Source organism: Melampsora larici-populina (genome assembly GCF_000204055.1).
Source record: "Melampsora larici-populina 98AG31 unplaced genomic scaffold MELLAscaffold_17, whole genome shotgun sequence".
In the NCBI taxonomy this organism is placed as follows: domain Eukaryota; kingdom Fungi; phylum Basidiomycota; class Pucciniomycetes; order Pucciniales; family Melampsoraceae; genus Melampsora; species Melampsora laricis-populina.
In genome coordinates, this window is record NW_006768781.1 from 722,959 (window position 1) to 749,774 (window position 26,816).

A 26,816-nucleotide genomic window follows, 5' to 3' on the forward strand; every position below is an offset into this window, starting at 1 on the left:
TGGATTGACTGTAAATGCGTAGATGATAAAGAAAAAAGTGGAACCACAATACCAAAATCATCCATGATTATATATATTGATGCCTTACAACTCTTACAATGGTCAACAGCCTCAAAAACCAATCCATTAAAATTTATAACATCATCATTTATTTCATAAGGGCACTGTCTTTCCGTTGCTTAGGTTATACCTAAGTGAGGGAAAGTTTCTTATAACGGGGGCTAGGCACCGCCTGTACAGATAGTTCCTTTTGAACTCTCCTTACCGCGGGGCCTGGTAGTTGGAGGAGGTTTACAAAAGGTTCAATTTTGGAGAGATCTCTTTGTAGATCTCTCTTAATTGTTGTAGTGGTTTCTGTACCAACACACAACCTTTTGAGTGCCTCCTCGAATATCTGTAACACTAGAGAAGGGTGGGTGGGGGGCCAAAATTAATTATTAGTAATGTTAGGTGTTATAAATTGAGTGTGAATTAGTCAATAATGTGATAGGGTGGATAGTTAAGGAAAACAGATGGGGGGATTTCTTAAGTAGGAAAGGAAAAATTATGTTGGAAGAGGAGGAGGAGTCTTTCAACTAGGTATTTCTTCCTCCTTGTGTCAAAAGGTGACACACGACCTCTTCCCGTCTTGGTACATAATGTATTCTAGATTGGGTTCTATTTCCAATTCCCTTGGCTCCTTGGCCTTACCTAAACTTACAAGGTTACTCCCTTCATGGACATGTCTTGCACCTCGTGCCTTGAGCAAGAGGCTATCAATTTTGACCAAAAACCCCTAAAAACCATGTAATGACACAATGTGATGACTTTGTTACTTAATTTACACAGCCAAAGCAATCAATTATGTAATTATATGTTAGATGGCACTTCTTATGATGACTACATGTGATTCTTTCCTTATAATCTGGTTGAAAACCTATGTTTGAAGTTACGGGTTTCTTCAAATGATGTCCAATTTTTGATTACTAAAGTGCATCTTCTAGAGATCATGATGCTGTTTGATAATTGGTGTCATATCATGTACTTCCAATGAGTAATGGATGAGTTATTGAGTTGTGAAGTTAAGGTTTTTGTTTGTGGATGTTGTTACATGTATGCATGTAAGTGTAAAATTTGAAGTTCACTCCAATTCCTTGTTCCTCTTATAACTTTCTTTCCACACCTCAGTTACTAGTGGCTTAAAGCTTGGGTTTATGTAATCAATGCTTATGCGTTGAATGAGCTATCTACCATCCAATTCTGATGTCATCTGAAAATTGTAATCAGCTAAAAAACCTACATTTTTGACAAAATTCACACATTTTCCCCCTTTACACAGCCATTGCTAACACTCTCCTGCCCCTGTGATGTTACATCATCATCTATAGCCTTAAAACTCCTTTAAAATCCTCTTGGCAACCTTGAATATTACTAATACCACCATTACATATGTAAACTACCTGTAAACCCTTCTTTACCAATTTTGAAAAAGTACCATTTTCTTGATAACCTCTATTCCTCCCTATCAACAATTGAAGTTGTTGCTCTATAACATAATCTTTCATATTCTAACCTCCCAATACCCATAAACCTAATATCAATACCCTAAAAACCATTTCCCAGCCTGTATACAGTCAAACCCGCGCTAATGCATAATTTGGGGAGACAAATTAAGCTATGCATTATCGCGGGTTATGCAAATAGACATAAACCATCATAATGCATATTTGTATGCATTTAGTCTAAATGCATAGAAAATATGCATTATGAAGGGTTTTCATCGAAATTGTATAGAATCATGCATTAACATGTTTGAATCTCGAGTCGGTACAAAAGGCAAGGTGTGCTTTTTCTGTGTAAAGAGAAAGAAATTGGATATTTTGTATTTAAAGGCCATTTTAATGTATGTACATACATGACCCAATCGTTTAGGTAAGTTGATCAGGGATCCTTTTGAAAAAAATCCAAAATCGATGACTGTTTGTTAAAGGAAAAGAACAGGTCGGACTTGAGTTGATGACTGTACTGTTGTAAAAGATGATCTACTTTGAGACCAAGAGGAGTCGCGGTCCCTTCGATGTGAGCTACGAGACCATTTAGGTATTTTAAGGCTTCAGCAGTGGTAGGAATTGGTTCGGCTTTGATCAAAATATCTTCTGATTCTTCTTGAGAGACATGAGCTTGTTCATGAATCTCCTCAGCAGTTGGAGCGTTTGAAAAAGATAATGTTTTGTCTTCAGGATTTAAAAGCTCAGATAAAGACATCCGATTCCTGGATGAGAGTAAACCCAAATCTTGAAGGGATTGCAAATCCTCTTCAAGGTTTAAACCTTCTGGAACGGGTGGGTTGGCTGAATCGAACACTGGAAGCCTACAATTATGATAAAGAGGACAAGCAAAAGAGTATCCAGGAATATCAGAAACATGATCAGCGAGCTAAAGAGGGTATAAAGAGGGACTTACACAACATCATCCTTCAATTTGATGATTCCCGAGTGGCCCCAGCAGTTTTGAATCGTTGTTTTGGTGACAGAATGCCAAGCGAGCTTTGCCAAGCGACACGCAGCGAGAACATCGATTTCGTAGACTTTACCTGCACTATCTTTGCTGTCAAGACGTCGAAGTGAGCGGGTGAGGAATCTTTTGCGATAATGACATTTGAAGGCATGAATAATGCCAGCATCAAGTGGTTGAACGTGAGCTGTGAGGTTTGGTCGAAAAAACTCAAGCTTGATGTTTGTGATGAGATTTGGTGGCACTGTATGACCAGCAAAATTGTCGAGTAAGAGTAAGATCCTTCGGCCTTCAGCTCGTAGGTCTCTATCCCATTTTGTGATCCACTGCTCAAAGATTGTTGAGGTCATCCAAGATGTTGAGTTGCTGTAGTAATTGATTCCAAGCTCGGATGCTGTCTTCTTATTGAAGCAACGTGGGGATTTCCATCGGCCAATGAAGGTCAGAAAACGGCTGTCCGACCCATCGGCGTTTGTAGTACAAACAACAGTTATACGGGCCTTGGATCCTTTCACACCTGGAGCACTCTGACTCGCTAAGCCACGGTCAGGGGGCATCCTAAAACATATGATAAAGCAATCAGAGAAAAGTGAGGAAGAGGAGAAGCAACAGAAGACTTACGCGTAAAACAGACCCGTCTCATCCATGTTATAGATATCACACTGTTTGTACTCAGAAGTGATCTTAAGCATTCGATTCCTTTCAGTCGCGACTGCCTCTGGACTGTCTGATGCAGCCTCGCCGTGTTTTTTGATCTCGCGAAGGTTGTGACGTGCTTTGAATGTGTCACACCATCCACCACTCAAGGTCAGCCAGTCCTTACTTGGGATCTTCTCGAGTCAAGCAAATTGGAACCATTTTTCTTTAATTTGTTCGCCGGTAAAAAGTTGACCTCTCTTTTCGCATTCACGGAGGTAATCGACAAGAAGCTTTTCAACTTGAGGGAACTTGAGCTCGGACTTGCGTTTGGTTAGACTACTAACACTTTCAGCAGTGTCTTGAATCGAAGCCTCTTCTTTCAGCCAACGACTGATGTTTGGCTGTGTGATTCCTAATTCTGGACACACTTTGGCAAAGTGTCGGACAGTTGCAGATTGACTTTCACCACTTTTTTTGTGGTAGTAATTGAGTACCTCAACACGTTGATTGTAAGTCAAAGTCTGTTTGGTGGCTCCAGATTTCCAATTGGTCCTTTTTGACTCGATTGGTTTGGATAGAGAAGAGCGAGCCTTCTTTCGACTTCCGGGATCTGGAGATTTGTTAGGTGATTTTCGTTTACTTTCTTCTTTTTTATCCATCTTGATTTTGGCAATTTTAGAAAGACTTGATTGATAACAGATGATGATGGATTGTACTGCTTTGAACTCGTAAAGACTAAGTTTTAAGGGTTTGAATTCATCAAGAGATAAGAGTATATCTACTATAAGCTGCTCGGTAATCAAATTTCCTCCGTCATCAAGCCAGTCTTGGTCTTCATGAGAAAGAGTTTGGCCATTCTCTTGATCGGATTTAAGTTGATCAACACGTGTTTGAGTTTCTTCTTTAAGCTTTTCAAGCCCTTTCTCGAGTAGGTGTAAATCATGTTCTTCAAACTGTAAATGTGATGGGAATTGAGAGGGCTTGAGGTCAGATGGTGCAAGAAATGCTATATTTCCAATTCGAGTGGCATGAATAGGATCTTCTGTGTTGAATTTGAGTGGTTCAACCCCCAGAGAGGTTGAATTGCTGGCTGACATTGCAAAGAATGTAAACAAAGAAGGTTTGGTTTGAGTTTGCGGAGAAAAAAATCTTCCCAGTGTGGTTTATAACTATGCGTTATGACTTTAGGGATCTAAAAAAAAGTATGCATTATGGTTTTTGACATAATTATGCATTTAAGACCAAAATTTGCCCGCACCAGCTGGGTGGAAGGCAAAATTCATGCATTTTCGCTGGTTATGCATGTGCGCGGGTATGCATGTGCGCGGGTTTGACTGTACCTATATTTTTGAATTTTTCTTATGTTTTTCTTTCTTTTCTTTTTGTAATCCATTTCTTAATGATTGATGTTGATCTTAATGAGTTGTTTGAAATAAGATGACCTAATCACAATGTAATGTGCAATACATAACCCTTAAAGAGCTTCTATTGATCAGATTCCACCTACTCAAGTTTTCCTTTACACTAAAACCTTTCCAATAACTTTGGTAAACTGCTATGACTAAGGTTATTTGATTGATCCCATAAATCTATCACCACAGCATGCCACTGTGTGTTGCCACAGCGCAACAAGTCCAGTTTTTTTTATGATGATAAACAAAATGTTAATGTTGTAAATGATAAAGAAAAAAGGGGAACAACAACACCCAAATCCTCCATTTGACAATATATAACACCAATACAATGATTAATAACTTCAAAAATCAACAAAAGCCGTTAAAAACCCACAAAAACCCTCTGATGTGATCCTATGATGGATTCTTACTACAATGTGTGACATGATTTAAGCTGTGAAAATGATCAATTGATGATATTAAATGATGAACAGATCTTTTCATGATGAATAAAGGTGATTCCTTCCTGATACTCATAGCTGGAAACCATTTTTTAGAATTACATTGTTTTTGTAAAGTTGTCCAATTTTGGATTACTATAGCCCAGTTTATAGCTCTCTTGATGCTGAGAAATAATTGCCACAATATGGCCCACTTCTGATGTGTGATGAATGAGTTATTGAGCTGTAGAGATTGAGAAAATAAACTTTTTTTCATGTATATGCTGCTACATGATGCCTTCATATTTCTCTGTATTTTGTTATTGGGAGTGTTTTTGGTCTGTGGGTCATGCTGAATCCATTTTAAAGGCTTGTTAGTCCAGTACATTAGAAAACCCACAAGAAGTTGTAATAGGTTCACTTTACAGTATACATCCATAGCTAGTTAGTGGAATATGTGAAATCAAAAGCACTTAAGTAACAAAAAAAAGCATAAAAGTCAAAATTCACACCATTTCCTTTGCTTCCTTATAACTTTCATATTAAATCTCTGTTACTATTGATTGAAAGGTTGTACATTATAAAATAAAGTATTCTACATCAAATGAACTATTACTCATCCTGTTATGACAAGTTTTGACATATGTCATAAGCAACAACCTTCAATTTCAACAATTTTTGACCATTTTCACCTCTTTTCTCATCTAATATTGATCTCTTCTACATCATAAGATCATCCTTGATCAATCCACTCATAAGAATAACCATAAAAATCTCTCTCAAATATCTCTTGGCACCCTTAAATCCCTCAATGACATCATTACGTATGATCAAATCCTGTAGTACCCTTGTTTACCATCCATGAATTTACCTCTTTCTTGAATAACTTCACTCCTCCCTTATCAATCCCCATTATTAAAGTTGTTGCTGACCAATGCGGTTCTGCTATTTCATAACTAAAGCTTCTTGAATCTTAAAATCCCTTGGATTCCTAGTCTTAACCAATGAGCAGCTTAGGGTGTGATTCCATGAATAATTTTGGTGCAAGTGGTATAAACCCATAACTCAGAGTCAGAGTATCACTTGTGGGAAATGAGAATTTGGATACACAAATCCTCAATGTGCCACCACTCATTGACCTGGAAAACCTTTACACCATTATCCATTCTCAAATTATGGAATTCAGAGTTTGTATTATCTCAGATTCTTCCCTTGCACCCAGCTGTATTACAGGTGTGTTGTAAGAATCTTCACATCATTTCTTTGGCTGCATTCACCAGAGGGCCTATGATGTTGGGAATTAGAACCGGGAAATGGAGGCACTTTTATGTAAGACACTTGTGGCCAGAGGTACGCGGAGTGGAGCAGCGAAGCGGCCCGCACAAACAAGGTTTCAAATTACTTGAGACCTATACTGAGAGTGGTAGAAACATTCACAACCTAAGTAACAACAAAACCCCTATGGGGTGGCCAGAGGCCCACTAACTCTAGAGTAGACTACTTTATAAGGCTATACACATTTTGATACTCTTTGACAACTGTTGAATAACTCTTCTCTTAACCACAGGTACGTGACGGAAAAAATGAAAAAATAAAACTTGAACAATTGAAACTTATCTGGATTAATTGGTGTTGGAAAACTGAAACTTATAACTAGTCTTTTTTTATATTTTATTGTATATTAACTATATGAAATTAATGGAGATTAGACTGAAAAGAAAATAACATTTGTTATTTGTTATTGTAAAGAGTTAGATTTTTTTTGAAAAGTTTATGTGACTTGTATTGACTTTTTCAAATACGCTCTGTGTCACTTTTTGAGGAGAGATAATGCACCCTGAGAACCTAAAAAACCACCTTGAGACAAGAATTAACAAAACAGAAGACGGTGTGGGAGGGTGGGAAACTGAAAAATAGTATGAATGTCTTGAACTGAGATTGACTATGAAATGGCTTGTGTTGATGTGTTTCTTGCACTTGAGTTAATCTTGTGTCAATATGAATTTGATCTTCTTGGATGGAGGAGGAGACAAATAATAACACACGTGGGAGATTAGACTCTCAAGGGCTAGAATCCATCCTTCCATGACTTTCTAGCTTGTGGTGTTGCAAGGCATCTGAGAATCCAACCATTGGGGAACCTAGTTTAACTTATGGTAATTTCCTAGTTCAGCTGGGGATTGATTTACCGGGATAATCATTTCAGACGTTCTTCTATTTTCCAGTACTGATTCCACTTAGTTAATTGGGACACCAACTTTGAGGCAACCAGATTATGAAAGTCATGCTGAATGTCTTTCCCTGCCAAGCATAGTGATGTTTGCTTGCAAGGGAAGCGGCATAACAACAAAAAACTGCATAAGGACACATAATCTGTCAATTATTCATGCCAAAAATCAACAATTATTCATAAGCCCCTCTGCAAGGGTGCGGCTGCGGCTGCGCAGAGAGGGTTTTGTTAAGCTAAACTATAGTCCATGCTCACATATGTCAAGAGTCCCCTCTGAACATTTGCAGCCCAACCCGATGGATATGACCCAAATTGGGATATATCAAATTCCTAGTTTGTTATGTAGTAGTAGAAAGGCTCCCAACTCCGGAAGGTTCACGGTGGGTACAAACACATGTCCTAGAGTATAAGAGTTGCCACACAAGAGGTAGCAAAGCTCCCCTTTTGACCTTGTCCACTGCTATCCTGTCTTGACTCCTTTTATCCCCATACTATTAGTTATAGTCTACAACAGACCCAACTCATGGTAAAACCAATTGGTATCATCCTACCCTCCCTTACTCTGTGGACTTCTAGGTAAATCATCAACACCCAGTTTGGGGTATATCACTAACCCCTCCATTATGCTCTTCCTGTTTACTCAGTAGTTTTGTCTAGGTGTCAGGACTTCCTAATCCCATATTGTGGGAATTTTTTGGACCCCAGCAAGCCACTTCAAATGACTAGTCAGACAAGTCAAATTTCTGCCAAATACTTTAGAAAGACCTCCACTTATAGTAGCTTATAAGTATACACCTAGTCAAACTGTAGTAAGAATTGAATATAAAAATCTATTGTTTGCAAACACATCTGTTATGAAGCTCCAAGAATAAATAAAATTACAATTTGTAATACAAGTTTTCAAAACCAGATTATCACTGAATATTGAGATATATTCAGTGACCTGTATTTGAGTCTGTCAAAGGAGTGCAAGTAATAGACTTTGCTTTGAAACTCTTGTAATCAACCATGACATGGATGTCAGATCTAACCATTGCATTGGGCAATGTACTGCATAGGAGGTATCCAACAGGATGAAGGAAGTATGTTTCAATTGTCCCCGTGAGATAGGCTTGTCCCTCTGTTCCCTACACAGTCTAACAAAACCCTTCACAATATGTACCATCCCCAATCACCATATCCAAAAAAAAACATCAAATCTCATTTCCTCAATTCCTTAATTTCATTCAAATTTCATTCAAAACTGAATCATGCAGAAAAACATTCCCAACCTATTCAAAATCTGTTTATGTAGTAAATTGAAATCATTCATACAAAATGCAAAATAATCATCTTTAATCTTGATATTTCTTAAGAAATTCATTATGAAACTTTTCAAATCTTTTAACATAATCATCAGTTTCAGATGAAAGAAAAGTAGTACGGAAATGCATGGTACCAGGTGATTGACCAAATCCAGATCCAGGTATAACCTAAAATGCAAAGAGGGAAAAAATCAACTCAAAGACCAGGAAGATGACATATAATACAGAAAAAAATCACTTACACAAATTCCAGTTTGGTTAAGAAGTTCAAGACAGTAAAACGCATCCACAGGTTTTCCTTTAGATTTAGCCACTTCTTCCGCTTTTTTAGTTAATTGAAGTTTAGGAAACAAGTAAAGAGCTCCTTGTGCTTGATTACAAGACAAATTAGAAAGTGAATTGAAAGCTTTCAAAAGATGTAAAGATCTTTGAGTTAGAGCTTGGTTGATATCGTTAGTTTCTTTTAACCAAGTTTGATAACTTGCTTGATTTGGTGTAGGGGGTTTAACCAATACATCTACTCCAATTTGACCTGAGAGTGGTGGACAAAGTTGGATTGATGCTAATTTATAAACTTGTTCGGCTACTGAGTTAGGAAAATTCATGATTTCGAAAAACCCTCCTCTACGACCACATTCACCTGATTGACCTTTTGAAATCGAATGAAAGCTAACCAATGGAAGTTCTTGACGTAATTTCTCGTTGGGATGAGTAAGTAATGCATGCTTGAATGAAATGAATGGTCTAGTTTCTTTTTCGAAGAGATTCGTTTGATAAACCTCGTCTGCCATAAGAACCAGATTATGTTGATGACAGAAACTGATGATATGATCCATAGCAGAACGACTTAGGACATTTCCAACTGGATTACCAGGTGAGATGACTACCATAGCTCGAGTTCGAATACCAGATGCACTGGCTGTAGCGAGAACTTTTTCAAGTGATTCTAGATCAGGTTCCCAATCCTTTTCTTCTGATAAATAATATTCTACTGCATGAGCTTTGTTGAGAGCAAGAGCTGCTGTGTATAGTGGATATTGAGGAATTGGGATCATGACTCCATCTTGAGGTGAAGAAATCAAAAGTTGCAGGATGTTGGAGACACCAGCTGAGGCACCAGCAGTGAGATAAATCGATTCTGGGTCAGCTGGAAATCCATCTCGTTCTATCGGTTGTAAGGTTTGTGATGAGGAGAAAGATTTAGAAGATTTAGTCAGATTTCTGGTGATCCAATCAAACCAAAGATCAGGAATGGGCAGACGAACCTTGGAGGAACTCAGCGACATGCTGTCTAATGAGCGGAACACCTTTGGAGTGACTATAAGCTCCAACACTGCCGATAGCACCCAAGAGTAACTGAGCACGTTCGATTACATCGGATGGAAACAACGACTTGGCATCGGGGTTTTTAATCAAATCTGGATATTCAGTTAAGCATGCGACCTGAGTATAAATCAATATCTAGCATAATTCAAGTCCGTATAATGCAAGGTTTATACTTACTTGACGAGTAAAACTGAGTGGTTTTTGACCCAATTGTTGAGGATTCCCAATATTACAACTGATGACATTATTGAAACCAAGTCGATCTTTCGCTTGAGGATCTGATGCTAGCTCATTTCGAAGTCTATAGATAAGGATCCGATTAGAAATCGGCATTAAGTGAAAACAGGCTAATTGACACATACTCTTCGGCTCTTAGTGCAATCTCACCACGGACGGCGTATTGAGCCTCTACGACTGCTGGGTTGATGTTATCGATCGATAAAGGTTGAGCTATCGGTTATCGAAGATATCCAAATCAGAGGTCAGATCAAGAACATATTAGATAAGCTGAAAGAACATCGAACACTTACTTTGAGTCATAATGGTTGAAGAATGAAAAGTTCTGATGAACAAAGTCGAAATGGTCAGTTACAAAAGTGTTTAACAAATACAGTTGCCACAAATCAATCTTTTTCGGAACTAACAGGAAAACAATCTCTCAATTCAAAAGGGAATTCAAACAAATCAAGAAATACACAATGAAATCATACAAGTTTCAATCCGATCGGAAATATCAAAGATGATTACATAAAACTAGATCATACTATCAACTTGACTTCATTAGAGTGAAGTCTTATAATTTGCCATTTCTTTACAATCTCATTATTGCTCACCTGCTTAACCTAGAACCTATTGCTGGAGATCGATTGGATTGATGATAATGTAAAGTCGTAAAGAAGTTTGAAATCTGAGTAGAACGAGTTGTTAACCTCATCAAGTTCCGATTATGAAAAGATATCATGGTTTTCGTCGTTCGATTGGAAGAAAGATAACTTGAGTTTGAGGTTGAGTTGAGTTGGTTCAGATTGAGATGCTATCACATTTTGACAAGTCATCGACATAAATGCATCGTCAAATACATAATTCAAGAAAACATCATACCAAGTCAAGTCATCAACTGACAACCACTCGATCACAGTATGACAAAACCAAATAGGTTGACCGGTGAATTTTAGAACCTTGTGGTAAGCAACCCTGCAAGTGAAAAGGTTCTCTCTTTGGGTCCAAAAGGCCACCCAGGGCCCTTGAACAATTGTCACTAAGCAATACGCAAACTTCAAAATCCACCAGGAGCACGTGGTCTCATCTTGGTGGAGGGTGATGCAGTAAATTGTTCAAAGATTACATACTCTTGGCGTAATTGAAGAGACATTGTCAAGTTAATCTGGTGGCCACCTCAATCGCCAACTCTTAATTTGATTGGACCTATCTGATCAGAGCTTAAATATGCTGCCTCAGCTGCCAACCCAATCGCCTCCCTTGGGTATTTGATAAGTGAAAGGCTATCCCTAGTGAGATGCTTGAGCATTCAGTATCAACAAAGGCACATTGCATAGCAGCTCTTGAAACCAATGGTATATCCACAAATTGTTGGATCAGGCCCATATCTTTGTGAATCACAAGGTATGTTCAATTCAGCATATCAGCTGATCAGAGGACACTCACTACGATTGTCATCTTTTTGCATCAGCAAAATTCACTGGATTATTAATATATGGTAATGATTGACTTATTGATGAATTGATTAGAAAAAATCGTAGCTTATCGGCCCTCCACTGAACAAATGAATATCCACCCACTCAAAGAGCAACACACCACTGTTTACACCGATCTACTTCACTCTGTCAAGACAGCAAAAAAAAGAAAGCGATTGTGTCAGTCTTACTGGCTTCCTAACTCAATAGGTTTTGTAAGGGTTAATTTTTGTTGAGATGCACGCAGTAGCATGCACAGAACCAAGCGAAATAGGAAAAGAAACCAACCTCATCCAAGCCCATGATCTCACATATTGATGTCTTGATGACCTCTCTGATCAGGGTAACCCAGCTTCCCTCCTCCACATCGCTAGCAAGATTGTAGTGTGTTGGTTCCAGTGAATCTTTTTCCCTTGTTCTTGTCCAGATTCCATCATCACCCCTCCACCAAGCTAGCCCACGCGCGTTAGTTCGTGGACCTGGATGATCAAATATACATTCATCCAGACTGAGCAACACGATGGCAACTGTCAAGACGGCGGTGCGATGATGGAGATACTCCGGATCTGTAAGAAGACGCACATATAGGGTCAGTAAGGTGACTATCATCAAGCTTGATCATGAAAGGAAGTAGAGATGCTAACGACGAAATGCGTGGTCATATGTCAAGCTGAACTCTTCACCAATAATCTCCCAGTCTTCTAAGCAATGATTCGTCAAGCTATCCAGCATCGGTACCGCAATTACGAGCTCAGCGAGAAAGTCGCATGGAGTCGGGAATGTGACCTGATAAGACAACGTCTGCAAGATCGTTGACAGTAATGCCTGTAATGTAGTGACGTAATCAGAGAATGCGCTCAAGACCCATATGAATGCGCATAGAGAGAGAAGACACGAACACGAAGTTCTTGCGAAGATACAGCAACCCATCCAGCACGCAGTACACACTCTGCCCACAGTTTCAACTGGACCACAGTCAATGGTCTCAGGGAATCAACGTCGACTTTACAAGCCAGTGCTAGACAAGCCACGCCAATTTTGTGGGCTATGACTTTGGGTTCTTCGGTTTCGGTTTGTACAGTTGCTAGTGAGCAAAAGCGGCAAAAGAGCATGATGGCTCGGTGTCTGGTAGGAAGATTCAGGTTCGGATATCGCGTGAAGCAATGCTCAAACTGTGGATGCAAAAAGCACGTGATTGGTTCAGTACAACGCGAGGTCAGGAAAATCGCATGTAGACGTACATTAATCAACCATTTGATGACATCTTGCATGATAGCATGAGGGAAGGCAGAAGCTTTGACGTCGTGAATGTGGTCCCCGCAAGGCTCTCTCTCGATCATCTTTAATATTCTCCGTCGAGCCCAGTCTTCCCATTTCACTTCTTCTGATAGGGGGAAATAGGACCCTTCGACTATGGCTGGAGGAGCAGGGAAGGTTACATCGTCGTCGAAGAATTTATCAACCTTGGAGCCGGTCAAGGAGGATGATACATCGTCAGGTGTTGCCGCTCCAGAGGGGTGGGTCTGGTCAGAACTGCTTGTGGCTGTTCTGTCCGAGTCGTCAGTGCAGAAAGATCTCGAAGTTTCAACATCAGATTTATCAGCTTCGAAATCTTCTGGACACCTGTTTTCAAGCCAATAGGAAGTCGTGGTTAGTTTGAATCAGATGAGCTCGGTGAGATTGCATGTCTGAGATACGTACAAATATGCTCGATTCCCAAAGATTGATATAAGGCTCAAATCCGGCTGAGAAGTTGATTCGGATTGAGCCTGAGCCTGAGCCTGAGAAATATCATGTCGGACAGGTCGAGAAAGCTCGGCAGGTGCTGAGTTGCACCTTTCGACGCGATGAGAAGAAGCTGATGGACCGCGCTGACTGTCGGGTAAGGCACCGTAGATGGGAATACTCGTGCACGCGGCGCTCTCCTCGATTACCGAGTACCGAGTCACTTCCTCATCGCTCGAGGTTGTGGCTGTCAGGTTCGGTCGGGGGAAAGCACCGGTGAGGCAAAGGGTGGTGTCACTTAACGGGTCCAAAGAGATATGAAAGATAGGTAAATTAGACTTACAAAAAAATGACGAACAGGAAGAAGAAGAGTCAGAGTTGAGGCTCATGATGTCTGGGTGTTTCTTAAGAGAAGATGAAAAGTTATATTTCTTGATATTCGAAGTTGATCTGCACTCTAAGCAAGAGAGGATATTGAAAGGTTGTGGAAAGGCTGACAAGAGATCTTGATGTTGAAGAGATATTCGAAGGATCAAAAAAGATTTGGGATGAAAGAGGAGAAATCGAGGAAAGGGCAGTTTAAAGTCGCTTTATAGCTAATTTTTCTTCCATGGGTGCCTGACCACAACTTTTGATAGAACTTGATCGGAAAGAGATGGTCAATGCTCTGATCAATAGCATTTTGGACTAGGTCTGGTGTAGAGATATGTAAAAACAAGTGTGACTTGGCAAGATGGCGAGCTGGCTAATCAACTGATGTATGTACATTGGTAGCTTGGACTGCATACACAGGACCATCAAGACCTGATGCGATTTCAAAAGGAAGTAAAAGCGAAAATATCGAGCTGCTGACATGAGCGTGCGGAGCAGTGTGATGATTTGTAATCCATATACATTGGAAAGGGTTCTTTTGGCGTTCAAAAGTCTCATTCACAGCTTGAGTAAGTTGGTCTCTCTTTGTGATGACAAGAGTCAACCGATATGTGGGTTTTTATGCTGAGGTGATCCAACAAACGCAGCCAATCTGAACCTGTCGAGTTATGCAATTTGACGTCTTTTGTTTCCATTGTGAATGGAGTGTCTCAGCCGAATGAGTCTGTGAGTCGTTATTGTAGTTGGAACTTGTTTTAACGAATTGGAATCGGGGTCTGGTCAAGTTGGCTTAGCTGAGACGATCACTTGTTGGGAAAGATTGTTCTCCTCTTCACAAAAGAAGATCTTACTAAGAAGCTCATAATCCTACACAGCATGTCGTCATTGTACTCTTTACCACTTGTATTACTTGAGGTTCTTTATGTACGATCTTCTTTACTCCATTAGTGGGGTAGACTATAGGATCAGGGTTTGGCTCAGGATCGTTCTGAGAAACCTGATAATTTTGAGAAACCCTCACAAACCCATAAATTTCCACAGGACTCTAGGCTCCAAGGTCAATATCTGCCCTCTCTTAAGGTCAGGCGGATCATCTGGCCTACAGACTTGTGGTCACAATCTTTCACCTGTCACGCCTCGCGACACGACCCCCCTCACCCTCAGCAGTCATTGGGTGAATCACCACTTTTTGCACACACGGTTCACCACCCTCAGCCTCGCCGAATGATCAAACCTGGATCAACCATTCTCTCCTGGATAGCACCATCCAACGCTCCCAACAGATCTTGTTACCCATCTCACAACCGCGCATCCTCAACTGAGGACCACCCTATGATCTTCGTTTATTGATTGGTCAAAGTGATCCAGTACGTGACGCTAAGTCAATCGCAATATGAATGTCGGTCAATATGGCACCAGATTGCTGTAATTATAATGCTGTAAAGATAGATGGAGCACATCAAATATAGCTCCGATTTGCTTGTGAGTCTCTTAATTTCATCTTACTTCTTTTTTGATTTCATCAAAATAGAAACCGCTGAAGAGATTTATTATCTTGATGGAAGAAACTGATCAGCATGTTTTCCTTTTTGGTTCTCTTTTTCTAAAAAAGTTAATAGTGTATTGGTCAGAGAATAACGCTCAAGAGACCTATTTGAGCGGAACAAAAATAGATGGTGGGCAATGGCCTTTGCAATGATTTATACTAGAGTGTTCTCCTTTTTAAAAGAATATCATTTGATTATGCCTTTGATCTCCTTTTCTGATCTCAATTATGTGAGCTTTCAGCTTTATACTTGAAAGTGATTGGAAAACTTTCGAAGGATTATAAGATAGAGACTAAGGACAGAATCTTTTCTTGTTCATCACTGGCGCGGTTGGGATGTCAAAGTCTTGACAGACAAATGTTTGGTTTATAAAGATTTAGAACAATACCATCATACCTTTTTTTCTCAGAAGCGAACACTTTTCAAACTTCAAATTGAATTGAAATGGCATTACATAGAACCATATGAGGGGTAAATAATGATTACACTTCATAGAGAGTAAGTACATGTCTCCCAATCTCCCTCATCTCATGTTCAACATCATCAAAACCTTGAGGTCCAGAAGGGGCAAGATCTTCTGCTTATTCGTGATGTTGTTGAATGTCTATCATACCTACGTCTACTGTTCCAAAGAGGTGCTCAAGATCTCCATATATGATCAAGCCAAAACCTTCCTGCGTTTTGAAATGAAGATTCAGCATGCTCCTTAGATCCACATGTTCATTGGTTGTTAATAAACCTAAACGGAAAACCAACTGACAGTGCTTGCTGATGATAATTGATCAGACCATGATAACAGCATTATTGATGAATCCAGATCAAGAGCGACCAAAAACAAAAAGAATAGTGATCGAATCAAAAGATTAATGTTGAGTGGTACTTGAATCCAGAATGTGAATCAATGGTTTGTGAATGTGGCGGGTCAGAGGCAAATGAATACCCGATGGCGACTAGGGTGTTGGATTGAAATCAAATCAGGCGCGTTGGATAGATTAGGGATGGCACTTTTTATCCATAGTCCGAATGCAGTGTGGTTGGTGTTCTTGCGTGAAAATTCTTTCGCGTTGGGTGGTGATCAAACGAGGGAAAAGGGAGGAGTTTTTCTGGGACGGTACAATATATCAGGTCTGTGACATGCACCCGTGCTTGCCTGCCACTAAGGTTTTGGACATTTCTGACTTTTACCTCCCCCTGTAATATGCTTGTGTGTAGGCTTTTACCGGGGTGGCTGTATGCTGTATTTCTCAGGATTTTCTCACTATCAGATTATCACGGATTATCAGGAAAAAAACCCCGATCCTCAAGTGCTCCCCATTAGTGGCTCTCAAACCTGCCCCGGTTTTCAAAAAACCCAGTTGACCCAGTTGTTTTTTGGCAGTAACTTTGTGTATCAAGTTGACATTTGTTGACAGCTCCCAGCCAAAAATTCAACTGGGGCAACCGGGTTTTTTGAAACTGGGTCAGGTTTGAGAGCCACTATTATTCAAATCTATTCATTTAATAATAGTTCATCCATTTTATTAAGGTCCAGGCGCAAATTTCGAACTTTCGAAATTATTTTCCAACCTTAGAGTGGATTTAGCCTTCAGGATCAGCGCACCACTTCACTTAAGCTCGAGGCAGTGCCTTTAAGTTCGAGTGACAGAGCACAGGGTGTCACTCGCCGGCCTCTGTAAAGCCATGTGACGTTGAAATGTCCCTTCCAATGACAGTCCATTCCGATCTCACGAACGCAACCAAGGCTTCCAACCTCACCTCTATCCTATTCCGTTCACTGTTCCAACCTTCACCTCAGCCTGTGACGCCATGCAAACCGACTCCCTACTCTTTCAACCGAACGGGCTCCCTATCCGTCGGTCTCCGGCTTTGGCTAACTCAACTCTGATGTTTGTTTGGTGGTATCTTTACGAGATCGAAGAGTTACGCGAAATCCTGCAGTACTTGACCTATATGGAACGACTCGGCGGCGACCCTCTACCTGACTTAACAAACCGCCGTGTTAATGTCTCGACATGGCACCCTCATATCAGCAAGCTCACGACGAGATTTTATCCTGATGAAATCCGGGCCATTCATCACTGGGGAGGGTTTCCCGATGAGATTGTCTTGCCGAATCGCGCTCGAGAGAACAGAACGACAGCGCTAGCCATATTTATGGCCCGTTTGGCGACACCATCTCGATACTTTGATTTGTCCCAAGTGTTTGGGCGCGACGTGTCAATAATCGGTCGGATTGTTTGGTGGGTCCAAGCTTGGATCTACGAGCACTGGGGTCCTTTGTTGAAATGGAGTGCCCAAAGGTATCCCCCCAAAACGCTGGAACGTTTTGCTGCTACGCTGGTGGCCGAGAAGGATTGTCCAATGGACAATTGTGTAGGTTTTCTAGACGGTCAGTCTGATGGCTTCCTACTCATGTCACACTCGACACCAGGCTGACTCATGCTCCTCGTGCCAGGAACGGTGTGGCGCATTGCGAGACCTAAATATAACCAAAGGCTGTTTTATAATGGACATAAACGTGTTCATAGCCTGAAGTACCAGGCCGTGGTGACCCCCGAGTAAGTGAATCACTCGCAAATATGTGTTGATTGGCTTGGCTAACAATGTGAAAGTTCTTCACATTTCAGCGGGATCACCGCCGATCTTACGGAGGCGTACATAGGCTCTCGACATGACACGGCGATATTAAGGTTGTCAGGACTGAGCGAGGTATTAGAGGAAGATGCTAAAGGCTTTGATGGAAGGCAAATGATGCTCTATGGTGACCAAGGCTATCGCAACTCGGCGGTTATGCTAACCCCATATCCTGGTTTAAATCTCGGCCCAGATCAAGCTAGGTTTAATCGGGTGATGGCAAGTGTTAGAATTGCAGTTGAGCACGAATTTGGTCGTCTTAGGAACATATTCCGCATGACACAATACAAGGGTAAGTAGTTCATCTAATGTGTAGATGACTTCGATGACGATGAAATACTCACTTGGGATTCCTCGCGCGTTTGAGTTAGACAATCTGAGGTTCTACGTTAACGAGCTCAACGCCTTCTATCACTGTGCAGTGATAATCAAAAATTTATTGATATGTTGTGGACGCGGGCCACTGGGTGGCGTGGCTCAACCTCCCTCGCTCGAGGTCTACTTAGGTGGTCGATGAGAGGAGTGGGATTTCCAAGTTGGAGCTGAACGTTGCCGTTGACCACGGTGATTGTGCGAGCTGATACTTGTTTATAAGTGTATTCATGTGAATCATTATTATACTATTACTATTATACTCCACCAACGATTCTGTCAAAAATGTGAAATGATTCCACTTCAAGTGATATATCAACCTAACCTTGTCGAGATGAGTTACCTCTCGATCGAACTCATACATCCTTGATCATGAAGGATGTATGAGTTCAGCCATTCGTGCAGCCACCACGCACTGCGTTTGACAGACCGGTTGGATCACGCGTGGCTGTCTGTTAAAATGCGTACACACATAAGAGGGCCAAGACGGTCTATTAGGGCACTTGGGGTTATTTTAGGACTGGGGAGTTTGTCTTTTGCGGAACAAACGGCAAAGGCAAAGGCAATCGAATAAAGTTGACCACGCAGAATGCGGTTTTGTAATTGTCATTTTTGAAAAACACACAATCGTAGCCTTTGGGTACTTTGACTTTGATAGCGTTCAATGTCAAAGATTTCTTAATCACATTTGATTCAGAAGGTGACAACTGGGGTAAGATTAAGAAGTGGAGTTTATAATAAATTACAACATAAAGGGAATAGCGTCATCAGACCTAAATGGAGCCACATCGTTAACTGTGACTACCAAGTCAAACATGAGATGATCGATCTATCAGCGTCGTGTTTGACTGACTTGATTAAAACGAGTAGAAAGTTTCACTACTTACCCAATGTGATTTGGAAAACTCAAGGGTTGGCGGCAGGGGTTCGGTCTGCAAGCATTTTGAGCACGCGTCCCATGTCCGACAACGTACCTTGAACGTCAGCCAAAGATGACTTGAGTTCATTAACTGCGTCATCTTTCTTATCTTCGCGAGCACCGGCAGCTAGGAGCTCTTCACGACGTAACTCCAGCGTTTCGCGGGCAGTTTTGGAGTCCAGTGCCAACCGAGCCTCGGACTGGGCAAGCTCACACTCCCGCTGAGCATTGGTAACTGCCACCTGCTCCTGGTGTCGTTCCAAAGCCACCGCCGTGAGTTCGTTGGCCCTTTCGGCGGCCTCGCTGCTCTTCATGGTGACATTCACCATATGAGAAGCGGCGCCTTTACCTTCCAGCTTCTTGTTGAGTCCCTCACGCAAGGCCCGTAAAGTTCGCGGGACCCTAGGTTGGTCTTCCTCAGAGCTCCCCTCCCCCGATTCATCACCGTCCCCCCCGGTGATCGGAGGCGCTGATTGAGGTCGTACCGCTCCGGCACGAGCGTCTCGTAGGTCGTTGGCACGGGCCACAGCACTGGCCGCGGCAGCTTTCGCTGCCTTCGCGTCATCAGCGAGACTCGTCATCTCCTACATGGCAAAATCAAACAGGGGCCCTTGAGTAAGCACTCTGTATATTATATGCCTAACACGTGCAACACTCACCTTTTCTGCCTCAACCAACTTGCGTAATAACTCTCGCAGCTCGCCATCAGTTTCCTGGGTACTGGAAGCCCGAGCAGACTGAGCCTCGGCTTTTCTAAGCCATGCTTTGAGGTTGTCAAACCTTGAGCTCAAGGCCTGAGTGTATTTGGCCGTGGATAAATTTTCGAATTTATCCATCGTCTCCGGGTGTTCCTGTATAAATTTGAAGGCACCCAACGTTAGAGAAGGTGAATTTCGACTGATGTCATCATTCGAAAAACACTTGCCTTAAGATGAATCACGCAATCACGGAATCGCTGCACGGATTCCTTTTTGTTCCCCGCAAACGGTTCAAAGGACATCAGGTGTGATAGCCAGAGTACGTCTAGGTCACCTGGGTCGCCCCAAACCATGCGAGTCGAGGTCGTTTTGGTGTCGGACTTCTTTTTGATGGGGGTGCTCTCCCTGACCACGGGGCCCTCACCTGCTCTTGGAATCCCGGAACGAGGTGGAGGTTCAGACGTGTCCGGAACTTCCGAACGGCCGGGAATCGCATTTGAGGATCCAGAAGAAGAATCAGAATTGGGAAGGGCTCTCTGAGTAGCCTGAGTGGCCTGATTTGGTAGAGTGGGATGAGGGTGAGAGGGTTGTTTGGGGAGAAGTCCCAGTGAGGCAAACGCTGCAGTGGGACCTTGGGGGTGTGAGATGCGCGGAAATGGATGACGACTCGGCGCGGGGGTTACCGTGACAGCATTCGAGGCCGGAGGACGCTGGGACACCGTGGGGTAGACGTGGTTGGGAAGCGCCCCTGGGAACGCAGAACCTTGGACTGGTGCTGCCTGACGGGCAGGAGGTTTGCGAACCTTCCCTGTAGGCCTTGGAGGGGACTGCCTCCTGGGGGGTGCAGGCGTTCTCAACATCCCTTCACCCTCTTCGAGCTCGTCGACTTCAGCACCGTCATCCAGCAGGCCTTCATGGGATACGTCAATTCGCGGTCGGGTGAGTGGCACATTGATAACATCCCCGCGATGTTTGACCGGTGAGGTTTTCCGGACCAGGTCTTTCGTTTCAGGCGAGCTGCCCTGAGGACGAGTCGGAGTGGACAAGGGGTTGGAGGAAGACAAACTAGCCGGGCTGACCAGATGCTTTCTGGCAGCAGACAAACGTGCCACTGTTCCGAACGAATTCGTGAGATTCAGCTCAGCAATAGTAACTAATCAGTCAGCACGTTGTGATGCTTAGAGCATCCACTATGGTGGAAGGGTTTTATCGTAAATTTCGCGGTCCCGACCGCGAAATTTGATCATGCGTGTTTTACCTAAGTTGGTAACCGCATGAAATCGACTATGGGATGATGTTAGGTGTGATTTATCGTAGATAAATCACTGTGAATCAATCAGATCCACAGTGGTTTGATTTTGGAACGAGTTAAATAATTAAACTCCCAAAAACCGCCGGTCTCCTTCCAATGCCTACCTATGCAAGACAACAAATCAATGCTCTTTTCGAGTCTATGAACGATGATGAAGAAGAACAAGACCATGATGAAATGATATTCAACTTCCTGTTTGACCGCCCTCCTACGCCTCCTCTAGAAGCCCACACTCGCATTCACATAGATCGAGACCGCGCTCGACGTGCTCAGCAACTGTTCGATGACTACTTTGCACCTAATGCTAGATACGAATCCAAGTTTGAACGTCGATTCCGAATGAGCAAAGACCTGTGTTTAAGAATAATCGAAGATCTACAATTACATGACCGATTCTGGGTTCAAAAACCGGATGCGTGTGGAGTGATGGGACTCACGGTGTATCAGAAGGTTGTCTGCGCTTTAAAACAGCTCACTCTTGGAGTTCCAGCGGATGCAACCGACGACTATGTTGGTATTGGAGAGACAACAGCTATCTTGACTCTCAAGCTTTTCATGAAGCATATCAATGAAATATACGGACCGGATTACCTTCGACCGCCAAATGCTGAGGAGCTCATTCGGATTACGAAAGAATATGAACTACGTGGCTTACCTGGTTGTAAAGGAAGCCTCGATGGTATGCATTGGGCTTGGAAGAACTGCCCACTTGGATGGAGCGGGCAGTTTGAAGGAAAAGAACACACACCAACTGTAGTTCTTGAAGCGGTTGCTTCTCAAGATCTCACAATCTGGCATGCGTTCTTTGGAACGCCAGGTTCGTTGAACGATATCAACGTATTGAACCGATCGTTTCTCTTTGCTGATTTTCTCAAAGGTTAGTTCATTTTTTTTCTCTTTTGAGTTCATAAGTTGATACCTGGCTTGTTCAGGACATGAAGATGAAGTCCATTTCATAGTGAATGGACACGAGTACAAACATGCCTATTATCTCGGAGATGGCATCTATCCAAACTGGCCAACCATTATCAAAGCTCCCCGAGATCGAGAAGCTCCAGCGGCGAGAATGTTTGCTACGGCTCAAGAGGCTGCTCGAAAGGATATCAAACGGGCATTTGGCGTGATTCAAATCCGATTCGCATTCCTTCAAATAGCATGTCGCATGTGGCAACTGGTCGATATGCACGCCGCTATGATGTGTTGTATCGTTCTACACAACATGATAGTACAAGATCGAGGCTCACTCGATCCAGTTGTTGAAGAATACAACTCATTGACACAGATAGTACCAAGAGTTCGAGATCCTGCGGTCGCCAATACACTCGCTGCCTATCTTCAGAACACTCTACTTTTGAGAGACTCAAACGCTCATTCACAGCTTCAGCACGACCTCACAATGGATCTCTGGTTGAAAGCAGCAGGTCAGTAGATTGGTTGATAATAATAACTATTTTGTATTGCCTAAATCATAAAGCTACACTGTATGTACATGAACTATGAGATAGTGATAATAATATACATAGGATTTATAACACCTGCCTATTCATACTTTCGAGCTACTTCTGCCTTCATACTACGTAAGATCTTCTTTGAAAGCTCATCTGGACAATCTTCCTCTTTAGCCTGAGCGATCTCGAGATCCCTTCCTTTGGTTTCACTAATCATGAGACTGTTTGCAATGCGATTTGACTCCTCGCTGGCAGCTGCTCGTCGAGTCGATGCCAAAGTTGATGCCGCCATTGCCTCTAATCGTCCTGATTCATCAACAACTGCTCGCTTAGCATCGAGACGTTGTTTCTTTGCTGCCTTTCCACCCATTGGTCGTTCCCCACTGCCTTCAGGTCGTGGATGATTGACTGATTGGTCTGTGAGAGGATCCTCAGTACGAGTCAAGGAAGGAAGAAGTTCTGGTGGTGGTGGTGGAGGTGGATGAAGTTGTTGATTGATGAGGTGAGGATCCCATTTGGGCTCGTATCGAAGCTTCTGCCAAGCCGCGAGAAATTTGAAAGGATGTTTCTGCTCAGCTTGGTAGATCTTCATCGCGTCGGAAATCCAAGTATCAGGAGATGAACCAGATGGTGGGTCGTGCTCAATACAAGCATAGACACCAGAGAACTTCTGGGTTTGTGGATTCATTACTCGCCACCTGAGGGAAGAAAGTTTGTCAGAGCTTGGTTTCTAGACGCTTTGATTGAATTGAGTACGCACTGTCCATTGCACTGCTTGGCTGTTCGAGTTGTGACCGAGTGAGCCTTGAAATGCTCTTCAATAGCTTTGAAAAAGGCGTCCCCTTTCATGTTGTTCGAGTGCTCTGGTCGAGTGCTTGTGGCAACCCAAGAGACAGCTAGTTGTTCCTGCTCGGGTTCACTCCAGTTGACACGAATCTGGCTGTCGGGCTCTGGTGTTTGTGTTGTTGTGTTTTGAGACGGTGGAACAGACATTGAAGTGATGAATCTAGAGGTTTTTGGAGTGACCTTTGGAAGAGAGACGAAGTTTTGAACAACAGCAGAGTACAGCGTATGGAATTTGGATGGATGGATGTGTGCTGTTGACCAAAATGATGCGTCAAATCCTACAATAATCCGTGCTTCAGGCTTGTGTACATTTACACAAGCTTGAAGCATGATTTGATGCAATCGTACGGACTGCAAGTCTAAAACAGGTCCATAGTGGACCTGTGTATAATTTAGCGTCAAAGTTACGATAAATCACTTGGTTACAGCACCCATAGTGGATGCTCTTACCTGATCGACCCGGCGTGACTTGCTCTTCGTCTGACTCCGCCAAAAGGTGTCTCAGGCACTCATCCTCACTTGGTGAGGATGAGTGACTGCCCACGCGAACCATATGCAAATTGTACATTCCTGAGGCGGCCACCTCACGCAAGGGATCAGACCCATTCCGACACCACGGAAGAGGGTCGGAACGGTGATCGAGCCTGAGGCCGTTTAGACGCCTGGCCTCAATACACGCGGAATTGGTATCGATTGCGATTTTGTCGTCCGTGATGAAATGGTTTGACCTCCAGTCGACCATGCTGTCATAGTCTTCCTTGCCACGCCAGGGTGGGTGTGACACATCGTGGACATACGTGGTGGGGGCCGCATGATCTCTGTAAGTTAAGTGATTCCAGGACGACCAATCCAACCGAGTTAATTTCTGAAGCGTGAATTGTCGAACAAGTTGGTTATTAGATAAACACTTACTGGGTGCTGATCGGTACCCACACAGCTCCCATCGGGTTTGACTTCCTAACGCGCGGTGGACACAAGGGACCTTCATTCTGAAGAGTCCCATGAGATTGCTGGGCCAACCGGTTTGGTCCTACGCCCATTTGATGTGACACCTGCGATAACATTATCGATCTCACATGTCAGCTCGCTTCCAAAAAAAAACTAGATGTGACTGCTGAGGCGAATCAAGACCTCGCCGTGAAACAGGAAACTTACGGACGCGCCCGGGTTCGGCCTCGCTGGTGGCCCCATCGCCGTTGGACATCTTTTGCTGGGCCCAGAGGGCACTGTCGGCCCCCCCAAAACCTAAAATAGATCAATAGGGCAGTCAGACTTTGGCCCGCCTATTCTCCATTAACCAGGGAATGGAGAACTTACTCGACCGTCCTTCCCAGCAGCGGTATGGCCAACTGCGATTTGGGAATGGCCATGGCTTCGCCCAAGAACCTTTGAGGGCGAATAAGACCCAGGAAAGTCAGCCCAAGAAGCACTGCCACTCAGGGCTCCGTCTGACACCAGTCATACTTACAGGTGTCAACGGCCGGGACATGTTGCGATCAAATTCCAGGGAACCGAAAGCGAAGACGTCACGAAGGCCTCCTGGCGCCACCCGTTCTGCGCCCTGAGTCGGCACTGGTGTACATACCGGGGTCTGTACAAAAGGAAACCTGCCGCTTTCGCCAGCCTGGCAGGGGAGCCTGTCAGCGTGCAGCCCTAGGATACACCACGCGAATAGACCAAAAAGACACACCGGAACTGTCAAACCCCGCGCCAAATTGAGCCCGGTGGTTGGTGACCAATTCGCCTGATGATTTTGGGAAGACATCTGTTAAAATGCTGAGTATATCTAACGACGAATTCGTCAGTCTGACACCCAACGAGAGATATAATCCAGGCCCCAAAACCGTACCGGATTATAATTTCAAAAAATAAAAAATAGCTAGATGGAGGTGGCGGATGTCAGCGGTGCCAATTAATGTGGCCAAACGGCCGAATCAAGACAAAAACACACCAAGATGGAGATATAACAATAATTATTGCTGGGAAGGCGGCACCGGAAAGCGACAAGGGCAAGGCTATATATGCATTTTGCATATATAGCCTTGTCCCGTATTCTGACACCTTTCACAGATATCTCAGTCTGCGACATGGACCTCCATTTCTTGAGATCCATAACTTTAAGTCTTCAGTTTACGTCACGAACCTGATGCGAAGCATCACAAAAGGAGAGATGTGCAACACAAAGCCGTCTGGGATTGCAAAAAACCTGGGAAATCATATGAGACCTCCTTGCATAGCAAGAAAATTCCAAGTTTAGGAATACGAGTTTGCTTTTCTTTAAAATTATTTTTGTTGGGCTGACAAGGATGCAAGATCAGTAGATGAGGTGCAACTACTTTTGTTCTCCAAGGGGTTGGCCCTGACAAGTCTCACCCAAACCATGGGAGGCTCGACATCAAGAAACCGTTTGCGTAGTCGATTTGACTGCACAACTGGTTACAAAGTGACTATAAACTCCCATACGAGACGTAATACTCGAGAAAACGTGGAAAACGAGCCCCGGATCGTACGATTGTAAGCAAAAAAAACTGGGAAATTGCGCCCGCTCTCTATTATCAACGGTTTTTTAGTCAATATTAAATCTAATCTCCTTAGTAAAACCGTTTAAAAAATTTTTGTTCCCGCCATCCCTCCCTTGGTTTGTGCAGTTGTTTTCAGTTCTATTATTATTTTATCTTAGTTGTTTAGTGGCCGCCCCATCGGGCTTTTCCGGTTTTCTCTGCAACTAGGAGTCAGACCCTCCGGGGCCGTCCTGCGTTATTCACACATCTTTACAAACAACCTAGTCTACACCAGGGGGTAAATGTCCTCGGCCTCGGATGGTTCTGGACACGTGTCCAGGAATTTCGATGAGATGGCGTTTCAAAACCGGCCCAGTCACGAAATTTGTGAGAGCCGTAATTAGAGCTTGCCTGACACCGGTTGAACCACGTTTGACAAACACACGTACTTCGACCGGTCCCCACCTCCGTCTCAGGAACAATCCAGATGTCAGAACGGGATGAGGTCGTGACCGAGACGGTGTTTTACGGATGTGAAACGGTAAGATGCCGTTCCGCTCCTGCCCAAGTTTGGCTGTGTGCAGTCGTTCACGCAGCCACCAAGGCGGAGTGAGATGAGATCATAACGCTTCATTACGAACCGTTATGATCGAAAATGCCCAGGTTTGTCCGATCTTGCAAAAACTGGATTCGTCATCAGGTTTGTCTGAAGCGCCCTATCAGACCAATCCCAATTGTTCGCACTTGTTCTCCTCACAGTATACTGAGACTAATCTGTGCTGATCGAGCAAAAGATGTTGATTTGAATTTAATAAAAGGATAGATTACCGCTATCTTCTCAGTCGCATTCAAATGGATTTGCTTCCTGATCGAGCAAAAGATGTGTAGTAACAATCGGGTTTTTTAAAAACAAACAAAAACC

At 43.0% G+C, this 26,816-nt stretch overlaps 2 protein-coding genes across 2 annotated transcripts; both read right to left on the reverse strand.

The window, feature by feature from the left end:
- Positions 1–8,539: 8,539 nt before the first annotated feature.
- MELLADRAFT_43385 (uncharacterized protein) lies at positions 8,540–10,413 on the reverse strand (the record flags this gene model as incomplete). Its single annotated transcript, XM_007409848.1, has 6 exons — positions 8,540–8,668; positions 8,743–9,665; positions 9,766–9,943; positions 10,004–10,127; positions 10,189–10,276; positions 10,357–10,413. Coding segments are annotated over 6 exons (1,452 nt in total), but the record flags the coding sequence as incomplete, so codon positions are not given.
- A 943-nt stretch (positions 10,414–11,356) lies between these two features.
- Positions 11,357–13,795, reverse strand: MELLADRAFT_74783 (uncharacterized protein; the record flags this gene model as incomplete). The annotated part of the gene is made up of 7 exons (XM_007409847.1): positions 11,357–11,667; positions 11,809–12,086; positions 12,165–12,345; positions 12,420–12,692; positions 12,762–13,143; positions 13,222–13,492; positions 13,589–13,795. The coding sequence occupies 7 exons, from the start codon at positions 13,632–13,634 to the stop codon at positions 11,626–11,628; spliced, it is 1,473 nt and encodes a 490-aa protein (XP_007409909.1).
- Between the last annotated feature and the right edge of the window lie 13,021 nt (positions 13,796–26,816).